Source organism: Lonchura striata, chromosome 1 (genome assembly GCF_046129695.1).
Source record: "Lonchura striata isolate bLonStr1 chromosome 1, bLonStr1.mat, whole genome shotgun sequence".
NCBI classification, from domain to species: Eukaryota; Metazoa; Chordata; class Aves; order Passeriformes; family Estrildidae; genus Lonchura; species Lonchura striata.
Window position 1 is genome coordinate 68,858,078 of NC_134603.1, and position 14,027 is coordinate 68,872,104.

The window sequence follows — 14,027 nt, forward strand, 5'->3', positions numbered from 1 at the left end:
AGTGGAAGGCATTTAAAAAATCTTTTTGTTTGGTAGAATACAATTTTACCCTGCACATTTATTTTTAAATATACAAGGCTGTATTTTAAAATGGATTTATTTGTGTGATTCAAGGTGGTTAAGCCAAACCACACCTAGAACATCTCAGTTGTTTTATACTTCCTAAAAACCATAGGCCTCTGCTGCATTTTACTGGAGAGCAGCAGGAAACATGCAGTCTAGTCAAACTGGATCAGAACTTCAGCATGATAAGTATTGCAGACAAAGTAGTTATTCTTTCCTGTCCAGAACTGGCATTGAATGTCAAACAGCTTAGGAACAAAACATCAAAACAGAGCCAAAGTTCTGTCCTTTGCTAAGAATAGTCATATGGACCTTCTTGGCTGAGTCTTAAATTGTGTTCTCTCTCCAATTCTGTTTCTGTGCTCTAGTATTTGTTTGTCAGTCATTAATCTTTTGCGTCTTTTATGTAGTGGTTGGTCACTCCACCAAAAATTTCAGCAACATCGTATTAAAATGAAAAAGGTGTTTCTTAGCTGAGTAGTTAGAAAGGTAGGACGTATTTAACTTAATTTCAGCTTTAGATTTAAGACCTGCTTGAATTTCAAAATGGAGTATGTTCTCTACCATATGTCCAACCAGGTTAATAGAAAGTGGGGATCTGTGTGGAACAAGATGGAAGCAAAGGAAGGATTGACTCTTTGCGTCTTCCAAGAGCCATATCCAGCCCAAGATTGGAAAAAAATAGATTATTTGATTACTATTCTCTTGCTATGTTTGGTGACTCTCTTCTGTGTGTAGAATATACATGGAGTTACTTGAAATAAAACTCCCATTTAAAATCAAGCTGAACTGTATTATGGTTTGGAAAGAAATTTTTTCAAGTTGGTTCCACGGAAATCTGATATAAGGATAACTTCACTGCAAGGTTTTCACAGCTTTCTTATATCGATGGAAATACAAGAATTTTGAAGATTGTGGAATTCCTCTCTTTTCCTCTCCCCACTTTTTTTTTTTTTTTTCTTTGCATTCGGAAGTTTTGTGAAAAGTTTTCCCTGAATTTACATTTTTTAAAGAGCATATGATTTGCTTTGAAGTTTTTTCAAAAGCTTCAGCTGTACTTTCAAATGGTACAGATGAAGGCTGGGGATGCTTTTTATGGAACAATTTTGTATTCTGAGCAGCATGGCACAGGTTGGAATGTTGCAGGCTTCCTTAAGTGTTATGTTTAACACAAGCCTATTTCATAATTAGCAATAAGGTGAAACCTCAGATTTGGCTGGATTTTTGGATTTTTCATTGTCCAGACAAATTTGTTCAAGTTGCATGATTGTCTGTAACTTATTTTCTCTGATGCCTCATGTGGACTCTGATTTTGTTATAGTTTTAGTACTGTTGCTGCTGAATATATTTTATCATTTCAGTGGTGTATGTGTGGAATCATTAATTGTTATCTTGCAAATACTTTTTCAAGACGCAAGATAACTATCCAAATTTGAATGAATTATTACAGTACAAAAATATATTACTGTTCCACTTTAAATGTAAATGTCAAGCACATAGGACACCATGGATTATGACGCTGCCAGGTTATTCTGTTTTCTCTGAAACAATAGTAAGAATGCTGAGGTAAAGCAAACACATGCAAATTTTAGTTTAAAAGAAATATATCAGTAAACAGACAAGTTGAGATATGTATCAGAAGAACTGATAAGCATTTTAAAAACATGTGCACAGCTTAATGAGTATTCATGTAAATACGGGTGTAGGTGGGATTCTCCTGTAGTTTGGACTTAGTAGCTGTTAATGTCTGTTGGTGTGTAGCATGTGAACTGAACATGGCTGTGAAACAGATGTTTTCAACTCGGAGACAGGGTCAGAATGAGTCATCATGAAATGAGCTGATACAGTTTTGATTTGAATGCTACACATTTGTATTTGTGCTGTCTATGATAACAGTTGCCACAGTGCACTCTGTTCTGAGGTGTTGTGTACATATTAATGACATCTGTTTTCCTTATTTGATCTTCAGTCATCATCTTCTGAGTTCTTCCCTTTTTAGTGAGGTCATGTTATTTCAAATTTTTCACTCTTGCCACTTTTCCAGTTCAAACTGTGTAACTCAGTTAAACTTGAAAAAGGTTACTCTAAAGAAGGTCCTTCCTCTTCTCTTGCATGAGAAGAGCTGTGATCTACCAGGTAATAAGGAATTGCTCTAGTTTTCCATTTTTGTTGCCTTTGCCATTAGTCCTCCAGGGTTCTTCACCAACTTCTTGAGCAGTTGTTGGCCAACAATATACCTAGAGAAAGAAGATTGTTAGCCCTCCACACAGTAGTTTCCCAGATGCCAACAGTTTGCAGTTTAAAAGGTAATTCTTGAACTACAGATGTAACGGTGCTGGCTAATAACCTGTGGAAGATTTTATTTTCTTTGAACTTGCTTGCATTTTGAATCTGTATTGGTTTTCCCGTTAAAACATTAAAAGAAATGCAGGTTCTTTTGGCAAATTTGCTGTCTGTGCATTTATTTTCACTTCTGCTAGAAGATAGATATTCCACTGTATAGGACAGGTTCCAGCTACAGCTGGTAAGTTTTTTTAGCTTACATTGTTTTATTGGTGACAGACTGGTTTATGAAACCAAAACTTTTTAGAAAAATTACCAGTTTTAATAAATTTGGTTTCTCTGATCCTTTACGGAATTTTTGAGGGGAAGGCTGGGAAAATAAAATAATCCTTCATTACCATTGTAGAGAACTTCTGGAGTGTGGGGAAGCATAGTTCATATCTGCTGTATTAGGCAGTATCAACCTCCAGCGAATATTGAGTTCTTGATGCAGAATGGAATATTTCTGTGCCGAGGCACAAAATGAGAGGGACAGTTGCTGTCTCTTTTAAAACCTCATGTTTTCAGAATCATACTGCAATAAGACTTGCTGATAATGGGGACACTCAAAACCAAATGGTTTTGTACAGGGTTAACATCTTCACCAAAATAAGTCTCTTGTACTGGAAAATATTGCTGGTGTCAAATGGATGTGGAGAATTCAGTTGTAAACTGGAAAAATAGGCCTATCTGCCATTTGTTCCAGATTTAAGTACTCCATTTTAGGTTATGTGATTGTTCAAATCTAGGTGGAATTTATCAGACTGTGAGTTCATAATTTACTCATATCTTGTCTTCAAATTAATGAACAGGATTCGACTTGGAGCATTTAATGTATGGATTTAGTACGTTATCACCCTCAGTCAGAGCATGGTGCTAATAGCACCAAGGTGGTGTGTTCAATCCTCATATGGACCATTCACTTAAGAGTTGGACTTGTTGGATCTTTGAGAGTCACAACTCAGAATATTCTGTCACCTGTGGTCTGGAAATAAATAAGATCCTTCGTCTGCTCTTGGCTGATGTCTGTTAGTGCTATGATTGGCACTGCTGTCTCCTTGATACTGAATAGTTAGTTGTGAGCTCATAAACAGACACTGAAGTTTGAATATATTTAATTCCTATCATTTTATCTGATCTGTTTAACATTTCAAAGCACTAGCTCTGTTCCCTCCCAAAGATGGTAAACTAGAGGCATATCCACAGCTTGTGTTGTCTTTTATCCCCCCATCATAGAACTGAGGTAAATTTTCTAGCAATGTATTTTTCTCATGCTAATGGTGAATTTTTCTTCCTTGTAGTAAAGCTGTGATGGATGTATTGGTTGATTTATGCAGCCAGTATCACTTAAATCCATCTCAACATAGTCTTGAACTAAAGTCTTCAGGAACTCAACAAGTTCTGAGTTACAAGCCAAACACTTTGATAGGAGCACTGGATGTACAGACAGTTCTTCTGAAAGAGAAGATTCCAGAAGAGAAGGCAAAGCGACCTCTGCCAAGGGTCCCTGAGGTCAGTACTCTGGAGGGCTAAAATGATGCCATGAAACATCATTCCATTCCTATGATTTCAGTTCTGCCAATCTTTCCATCTTTAAACTAGATGGGAAAGACTTGGGATTGATTATAGCCTGCTTAACTAATAATGTTTTGCACATAGATTAGTACAGGCTAGTCTAGACATTTAGACAAAATGGTATGTTGCATGTGGTTGGAAAGATGGAACTCTGAAGGTTAGGAAATTTTAAATTTGCAGTAATGAAAATTGCAATAATGGCTGAAATGAGAGTGGGGTTGTGTGGAGATAGTATTTTGGTGATATTTTGTGCACCATCTTCATTGAAGATATGGGAGAAGGCTGATCATTAATAAATGTATTTCACAATACAGTGAAGATTAAAAAGTAGTTATTTTCCAAATGTTTGGTGGATTTTTTTTTTATTCTAATAACTATATTTAATTATACTCTCCCACCTTTCAGAGTGGGACTTGTAAACCTTTACGTCTGCCTCCAATTCCTTTTCTTTCTTTGCATATTCTTGTGAATGTCTTCTTAGTGGAAAGCAAGGTCTGAGATTTTATTCCTTGAAATATTTTTTGCAATGTAGGGTAAGATTGCCTAGGAATAGTCAAGACAACATGAAAATCCTGAGTGCTTCTCTCATTGTGAGATGGCCTATCCACCACAGAAGGGGGACTGACATTTTGTGTTTGTTTCTGCAGAAATCTGTGAGGCTGGTAGTGAACTACCTGAAGACACAGAAGGCTGTGGTTCGAGTTAGTCCAGAGGTGCCTCTCCACAACATCATCCCAGCTATTTGTGAGAAGTGTGAAGTCAGTCAAGAGCACATTGTTCTTCTGCGGGATGGCATAACTGGGGAAGAGCTGGAGCTTACCAAATCCTTGGAGGAGCTAGGGATAAAGGAGCTGTATGCCTGGGACAGAAAAAAAGGTGAGCCAAGACTGATAGCAGTCACTGCAGGGTTATGATGTGGCAACAATATTATGGGCAGTTAAAAGCACTTGTGCTGCGATTCTTTTGGGATCTAGCTGAAACAGCAGAGTGAGATCTCGGTCTGGAGAGCAGCACGGGTTTGTTCAGTGAGCTGTGCCCAGAGCAGCAGCCCGGTCAGCAATGTGTCCAGCCGTCCTTGGATGCTCTTGGGCCTTGTGCCAGGCTGGGCTGGACTCTGGCAGGGTGCAGGTTGGCCTAGGGCAGGGCAAAAGGAGGAGCTTTTCTGTGTCCCCAAGCTGCTGTTGGTAGAGGTGCACGTAATACAAGGCAGAGTCTGTCGCCTACCTGTGCTGTGGGCTGGAGAGAAAGAAAGAAGAGACATGCCATAGTCATGGCAGCTGTGAAAGCTGAGAGGCAGAGGCAACAGACATGGGCTTATGAGAAACAGACTGGACAGGATCAGAAACAATTCCTCCAAAGAGCACGGTTATTGACGGTTTAGTGAAGAAGAACTAAGAGGTATTTGTATTTAAAATTTTGTTCTCATATTTACCTATCTTCACTTTCTGTTCTCATAGACAAAATTGTAATAGCAGCTTCTCAGAGTTGAGTTTTATCAGCCTGATTATGTACTCAACATAATTCTGTGATATGCTTTAAAATATGCCTGCTTTAAAAATACACATTGGCAAGCACTACTTCCTTTGAGGTCAGATAGCGATATTAATTAAAATTGTCTCCTGCAGTTTTTCTCAATTGCTACCACCAGCATGGTAAATGTCCTTATTTATTGTTTAGATAACATCATTCTTGTAGGTGCTGAGCTGTAGGCTTATTTTTTATTTATAAAATTATTTATTTATGTTGACATTCTGTCTCTTCTTTCCAACTCTTTGATAAGTGGCAGTTCTTCGTCTGTGCGAGTCAAATTTCAGTGAGTTTAGACTTCTAAGTAAACTAAATATCTGCTTTTCTTCTGGATTTCTGGGATGTTCCAAAACCAGGCAGACATCATGTCATAACTCAATTGCATGTTTGTTTTTTTCAAGACATGTTTACTGTAATTAAGCTAACTGTTTTGGAGCAACATATTGAATGTGGAGTGTATTCAACAGGATTCATTCAACATTGTTCAGGGACAACTTAGAGAGTATTTATCATAAGCCTTCAGTAAAGTCTTTCCTTTCAAATGAAAATGGTGGTATGTATGCTGATGCAGTGTTGGTCCTGAAATTTGGTTGTAGCCTATACAGTCAGAACCAAGACTTTACTACAAGGCTGGGATTATAGCAGAAAATTATCACAGAAGATATTAAATTGAGAACCCACAAAGATCTACACATCATAATGTGCTGCTCTCTACATCAGCTTTTTTATATTCTATTCTTTTTTAAACTTTCAGTATTCCTTTCTTTTCATGATAAAATCCCCCTGAACCTGAGTATAATTCAATCTTTTGTGCTTTCCTCTTACCATCATGTTGTCTGACAAAAACAGTAAATGCACACAAAATTTGCAAGAATTTTTCCTTTGTTTCAGCAAATTTCTTCTTCAAAGTTCTCACTTGTAATATCCAAGAGGAATAAACCCATTGGTTTCAGTAGCAGTTGGTCTGTGACTTGTGCACTGAGTGGGTATCTCGCCTGTTTACTTAACAGAAAATAGATTTTTAAAACACATTCTCACTAACAAGTAAGGTCTCACAGGTGCTGAAAGCCATAGGCTGTGTTTGTAAGAGCCGATTCTAGAAATACTCCACACTCTTCCCTTGCCTGAAACGGAAAACACCAAGAGCTGGAGGATTATTAAAAGAGAAGCTCTGCTGCCACCTGCTTACTTAACTCTATTTAGCAGTTGAAGCAGCTTCATGACTGAATCAGGAATTAATACAAATGCAGCTAAACTACTTCAGTAGTAGTTCTGCATATGTGTTGTTGGTCAACATTTTTTTCTTAATAATGCTTAATAAAAGAGGTGCTAGGACTAATTAATGAATATTGTGCTTTAAAGGGCTATATTAGAACTTTAATGTGTTTTCTCTTATCCTTTCATTGCCTGACTTTTCCAGTTCCTCCATCAAAAACTCAGTCTGAACCTTCTCTGAACTACAGAGGTACTGTATAATGCTGCTGAGAGGAAGCTTCATTCTGTGTTTAACTATTTCACTTCAGTCTATGTGTAATGTGGGTTTGGTAGGTAGATCTTTAAGAGTGTTGAGTGAAGTGCTGTAGAGAAACATGCTATTTTTATCTGTTTTGTCTTTCCAAAGTGTTGCTTACATAACTTGTGCTTCTACTAAGAACAAACACATTCTGTGCATACTGTCTCTTCAGCAATATCCATTAAAACACCAGCAAGTAACAAATTCTGCTACTGTTTTGTGGTGTGGTGTATCTCTGTAGATTCCAAGCCTGTTCAGTTTACCTCAATCATGATTAGGTACATTTCACAGTTGCTAACATTTCCAAGGTCTCTTGGGTTCAAAATTTATTCAGTAGCAAAGGCAGAAAATTTTGATGTCTGTGAGATCTTCTACTGATTTCAGTTTATGTGCAGTAAAGCACTTTAATACCAAATGTATACATACACATGGGTAACTGAGTAGATGCTGACTTCTGAATTGTTTCAATAGTTGGGGTTGGATTAGATTGTTGGTGCTTCAGCTTCCAGTAAAACAGATAATGTGTGTATTTATTATGTCCTTTTCCCTACTGAGTCTGTTTTAATACATTGCTTAAATTAATTATCCTCAAGAAAGGTATGGTTGATTCTAATGAGCTTTATTTCTTTGCATTACTAGTAGACACAGCACAAGCAAAGTAAAACTGGATAACTTATTTAAATTTTTATAAAGAAAGTCCACCTACAGTAGGTGGCAGCCATCGAGCAAATCTTAGCTCATGGCCTCTTGGCTTCACTAATGGCAGCACTATTCCCCCTAATCTCTGTCATTACTTGCTGTGGCTTCCTCTTCAGTGGAGATCATTTCATCACTAGATGAAATATCTATTTAAGGAAAAAGTTACACAAATGAAAAAAGACTAATTATTTTGATATTATAGGCATTACTTAAATCCTAATTTTTTGGGATTACACAATGTTCAATGACAGTGTTGGTGATCAGCTGCTATGTTAGCATTGTTTGTAGTTGAAAACTATGCAAGTATATAAGAATCATAATCCATATCTCGTCGCAGCCCAGCCCCAAGCAAGAAACCAGTAAATGTAGTGCCTAGTATTTCAGAAAAGCATTAATTCATTACTGTATTTCTTTGCAGTGCAGTTGCAGCCTTTCTTAAGGATAGTTTCTCCCTGTTGTCCTTTGTGTTCATTGTATGTGTTTAACACCTTCTGACACATGAGATTGTTTATATGCAAAAGTGATCTGTGTGAAAATCACTTTGTAGTTTGTGCAAATAAGTTTACAAGAGTTCTGGGATGAGTTTTTTTTTGGTGAAGTAAAACTATTTTGTGTTAACAAGTAAGTAATTTTGAATTTTAATTGTTATTAAGCAAATATTTACAAGAGAAAGTATTTTTCTCCCTATGAACTAAACTTTTTGAATGCTAGTGGAATAATCTGATGTGCTTGGAATCAGGAGGAAATATTTATAACATTATGCAGAGTCCATTTTAAAAACTGGGAGCACTTCATCATCCGTGTGTTAAATGGGCAATGTTGTTTCCTGTAATGCATGAGTGTGTAATTTTGCTTATCCAGCTTGTGGATGAGAAACTGAAGGGGGAAAGTGTAGGGATACTAAATGCTATGAGAACTCTTAGAATTTCTTAAGCAGGTTCAAGGAAGACACATATGAGTCCTTACAGACTAAAATACTATAAACTCTACTCTTTTCCCACCTGAAGTAAAATCACCAAGATAAGGAAGATGACCACAACCAGCTAATTCAAATTTTACAGTGCCCTGTTCCCAACAGGAGGGTCTTTTTCCTTCCCCTTGGAAATAGGGGGAAGAGCTTTATCCAAATTACACATTTAGAATATCTTGTTTAAGTTCACAGTATTAAGTCAGACCTATGAATAGTTAAAGATACTCACCAGTATATCTTTTTTTAGATGTTTGGGGTTTTTTTAGAATTATGGTACTCTGAGATTAATTGATGGATCTGAGGTCATAAGCAATTTGCTTATGTTTTACCTTTTAATAAGAGTCACTGGATTGTGATTAAAAACCTAGTGCATTTTATTAAATTAGATATTCCATTAGATTTTGGAATATACTCATAACACATGAAAGTTTGATGACAAAGTGCAGGATCTAGCTGTTACTTAGATAATCCAGTTCATACCATCTTCAACTCAAAAAAATCCAGCACTAACCCAGGACATTTTAAAGTAGTCATCTTGTAAACCTTTATTTCAAAAATATAATAATTATTCCATTAAATTTTTTCAGAACCAAATCGAAAGGCTTCAGTAAGCAGTGATGCAATAGAGAAAGAAAAGACAAGACTTTTGGGATTGTTTAATGCTGATAGAAGCAGCAGCAAGGTAAGTGTCCAGCAGTGTACTGCTCGCTAAAGAGAATTTATTTTTTTCCAGATCTGTTATGTCTGTGGGTGGTAAAATTTGTTTCCTTTTTCCTGCCTTCCTTTTCCTTCCAGAGAGTAATCTGTTAACAGGGGCATAAACTATATGTGACCAGTGCAGCCTGATGGAGAGTTTGCCTCCTTATTGAAGGAGTCAAACAAGTTGGCCATTTACTTTTTTCTTTATTTTTTTTTCAATGCTGTGAGTTCAGTAGGTGTTAAAAAAGGGCAGTAGTTTCTGTGTCTGATTATCAGTAGTACTCACATTATAAAATGCATTTATGAAAGAACTGATGTAATACAGAACAATTTAATTACAAAGTAGATGTGTCTTATGACCTCTTCTGTGCATGGGTGATAATCTCTTCTCTCTGTGCAGTCACCCCATTGCCTTCTCCAAGTCTTTAAATCTGATGAATTGGGTATAGAAGAAATAACTTCCAATACTGAACTGAAGGATCATTTTCTGCTGGGATATGTGTTAGCCATTTTTAACTTTGTATTCTTAAACTGAAAAATTTAGGAAAGAAATTTGGTATTAAAGAATTCTGTTGAGATGCATTTATGAAGAATATTTCATGTTTAAACCCTCCAATGCTTTTGGAGTGGAATTACAAAATGTGTATCTAATTAACTGGCAGAAACAAACATTTGCTAGTTAATGGACTGATGTTTTATTTATCCAGTCATCTCAGTCACATCTGCAAAACTGTGAAGACTTTTCAAAATCTCTCACAGTTGTCTGTCTTTTTATTCATGATTTAATTTGTGATGGTTTTTGCTAGGGATTGCTAGGGAATGGAATCCTTTATGGACATTTTGAATTCCTGTGTTAAAAACCTTATTTCTGTCATAGATACTAAACTATTCTTAATATCTTATAAGGGACACATGAGAACTATTTTATGAGATAAGAAGTTGGCCACTTTCAGAGTGCTTTTCCACTGTAAGAAAATACTTCCTATATAGAAGGGAAAAAATTATAACTGGAGTGATAATACTGTATCTCCTCAGAAGAATCAAGTAAACAAGGGATCTCAGCCTGAGCCTCAAGAGGATGCTGTAGGGCTATAATTCCTCTGGAAGGAACAAACACATTACAGCATCCAAGTTCTGCATCATACTTTGTCCTCTCATTCCGTTTTAGTGAACTTGGGTGTGTCCTTGCAGTTTTAAATCCTGAAGCAGATCACTTTTAACTTTTAAAGTATTAATGCTTACAATCTTAGCAAAAGTTTCTATGAAGCATCCTAATTCAATGGTTACTGCAGTGGGTTTCTCACAGCTGAGTTGGAAACGTGTTCAAAGATTGCAAGCTTCTCTCTTTTTTTTTCTCTTTCTCTTGCTTATTAAAGCAAAGGAGGTGATACTCTGAGTTTTTCAAAATAAAACTTTGACAAAATGCTAAGGACATTGAGGGTGAATTAAATTCAAAATTGTATTTGACCTGGGAAGAAGTAGGATCTGTACAAATAAGGATGAGAAACAGCTTCTAAATCTGAGGAAAAGTTCTAAATTTTTCTTGCTGATAGTTCTGACAACTTAACTGATTTTTCTTGGCCATTTCTTTATTGGACACTTACTTTCAAATGGCAGTTACTCTGTAGGAAAAGAAACTAAATCAGTCATTTTGTTTAGTCAAGCAAGACGTCACTGTTGCCTTCACAAACCTCTGGGAATTTAAAATACGATCGATGGAAGAATTACTGAAAACTGAAGAATAGCAGAGCACACAGGAGCAAGCAGGTGTTAATTAGGCATAATATATCTGACTTTCTATTGTGAAATCTTTCTAACCAAAATAGCAGTGAAACTGCTGAACAGACTTAGCAGGATGGGAGCAAATTAATAAGGTTCTTTTAATTAAAGGTTTGGTAGGTTTGTGAAGGGATTAGATGATAGGATGTCTTGTGATTTCAGGGACCTGGAATCAAAACCCCAGGGTGCTAAACTCTGCTCTTTATGGGTTCTTTACATTTTTATTCCCTCACAAGGCTTAAGTTGGTTCTCATTTTTGTTTGTTTGCATTTTGATTTGCAGTGGTGAGGAGTGTATGTGGTCATGCATAGTCTCTATATTAGAACTATTTGATAGGAAGAATTGTTCAAAGTTCTGCACAGTAGTAAGACTGCAGACTTGCAGGCATTTGCAAGGAGAAGGCAGTTTCTTTTGCAAGGGAAGAAGAGTGTTAGCCTGTGTTGCAAACTGTCCTGGATCAGATGTCACTGCACACTACAGGCCTGTGCTCAGATTTCCATGGCCATGCACATGCTTTCTTTTTCAGCTGGCTCACTGAGAGCAGTAATTGTGGTATGACAATACACCAGACCTAACTTATCTAAAAAAACTTTTCCATAATATTGAAACCACTGTGACATAGAATGAAAGCAAAGTCCTACTCCCATGGCTGGTACAAATTAGATAAAAGTATTTATTTGGTTGACTTTGTACTGGCAGGCTTAATGCCAGATCAGGTATCATCTTGTTCTCTTCCATTCTAATTTTATGCTGGATCAGTTACCCTCTGTTCTCCTGTAGCTGGTGTAAAAAACCATAAAGGTGGCAAGAACTCCATTTTTTTTCTATGTTAAATGTAGTCATTTGCCTGAGGCTAGATCCAGATCAAATTGACACTGATAAACAATCAGTAGTGCTGAGGCACTATGCAGACAATCATGGGATCTAGGCTTAAGTAAGGTGCATGTTAGCACACAGGAATAGTTCCTTCATGGTGAAAGGGCAAGGAAGGAGCTCCCTGCTGGCTCAATTGTGTCTGTGGGTATAGCAGAGACTAACAGTCTGGTCCTTCATATTACAGGAATTAGTTACTCCTGATTTTTATCCTTGCCTAAGAATTTTGTCTTTGTATTCTTAAATATTTTTGCTGATGGCTTAGCTCCTTGCCTACATCAGAGAATTTTGCAGACTACTTCAGAGTTTCTCAGCAATCAGGTCCAGCACTACTGAGGCAGTTTGTCTTGGTTCCATGATGGGGTATGGTATTTTGCTCTAGCATGTTTTTGCAGTTTTGTTTCCTTTGCTGCTGCTGTGTAGGACACTTGTTTGTGTTGCAGACAGAAGAATACTTGAGGATGAACAGAGATTGTGGTGAGGAGGATGTTTTTAGTTCTGCATCTACAAGTGAAGGAAGTTTGGATGTAAGTACTAACACAGCTTGTAGATGCTATTGCATTCTTATTAGATCCTGCAGTTTTAATTAACCAGAAACCACTGCTATTCCTGATGCTTAGCCAAGTAGAAGTAGCTTATGCTTTAGCAGGCTTTGTTACATGAGTGCACGGTTTGCATATCTTCATGAAGTTAAAATATAATGCATTGCCTTCAAATAAAACTTGTTAGCTTCACTATGAATAAAGTTTCTTTCAGTGTTAAATTCCAAGCAGTTGTGAGAGAGAAGAACATGGGTGTTGTGACATACAGTGACAGTCCTGCATGATGCAGGACAATGTTTGCCTTACCAAAGCTATTTAAAGGGTATTTTCTTATAAAACCACACCTTTCCTTTTCATCCCTGTATCTGACTTCTGCAGCATGGCAGCATTCTTTTTGTTTCATAAGGTGCCTGGGGGGGAAGAGTAAACACTGGAAAAAAAAACAGATAGGATTTTTGTTAAGTATCTCAGTAGGGTTTGGTGTACTAAAATCCTGTGAACCACATTTAGAAACATTAAGTGTCTGACAGCCTGTCAACTTATGAGGATCCAAATAGGAAGGTATCAGATTAGGAAGTGTGAATCCTAAGTATTTTATAAGATGGTTGTGGTAGTATAGTAACTATATTAAATGGCACATATTTTTATTACTTTTTAAAATTATTTGATTTTTTGTTTTCATGTGTTCAAAACCTGAAGAAGACTGATGATGTGATAGGAGTTTGAAATGTAAGGATCAGCTCTGAATCCCCCTTTCATAAACAGATCTTTGTAAAAGGAGTGTGGATCTGCGAAATATAGAACTCACTAGTCACAGAGAAGGATGCCAGAGAATTGTGGAAAAAATTAAGGAATAAGAAAACAAATCCCAGATGAAAAGAGTAATATGAGAGGAGTCCAAAAGGAGAAATAGATAGAAAGTTGATTGGCTATGAAGTATAAAAAAACTCTGCAAATCTGTAAAGACTTCATAATAAAAGATTACTGAAATGGAAAAGCTTCTTGTGATACTAAAAATTCAGGCAACACTATAAAGATTAATAGGCCTCTGTTACTAAAGGAAAGTTCTAGAAGAGAGTGATCATGTGTAATTGAAATAGACTAAGTAAGAACATACAAAAAGCATCACAAACTCTACCAAAATAAAATAATTTTGTTGTTTGTATTCACTGCAGTATAAATTAATCTCAATATCTTGATACCCAAGTACTTGGAAAAAGAGGAGTAAGAATAGGAATTACAAATAATATAATGGTAAAGGTGTGTGATGCTTTCCCCAGAAGAGACACATCACCTTATTTTTCCCAGAAATTTTATAGGACAAATTATAATTTTTTTTTTTTTCTCTGGCATTGATGAAAAAGATCTCAAAAACGTTTTGAACATGTAAATTTGTTCTGAAGGTGTCAGTTTATAGGGAGGAAAGGGCTGTTGAAGAGGTAAAAATGTTTTATTTTTATTCAGT

The 14,027-nt window shown here is 36.5% G+C and overlaps 1 protein-coding gene across 6 annotated transcripts in view; it reads left to right on the top strand.

Moving 5' to 3' along the window:
* Positions 1 to 14,027, top strand: part of COBL (cordon-bleu WH2 repeat protein) — a 156,556-nt gene that overhangs the window by 47,997 nt on the left and 94,532 nt on the right. For 3 of the 6 annotated variants that reach the window (XM_031503982.2, XM_077785100.1, XM_077785068.1), the window contains exons 3-7: positions 3,687 to 3,897; positions 4,608 to 4,836; positions 6,908 to 6,952; positions 9,257 to 9,351; positions 12,464 to 12,547. In XM_031503982.2, the coding sequence (XP_031359842.1) occupies positions 3,687 to 3,897; positions 4,608 to 4,836; positions 6,908 to 6,952; positions 9,257 to 9,351; positions 12,464 to 12,547 (664 nt within the window). The remainder of the gene's footprint in view (positions 1 to 3,686; positions 3,898 to 4,607; positions 4,837 to 6,907; positions 6,953 to 9,256; positions 9,352 to 12,463; positions 12,548 to 14,027) is intronic. The other 3 variants (XM_077785089.1, XM_021546895.2, XM_021546896.2) reach the window with 3 other exon arrangements.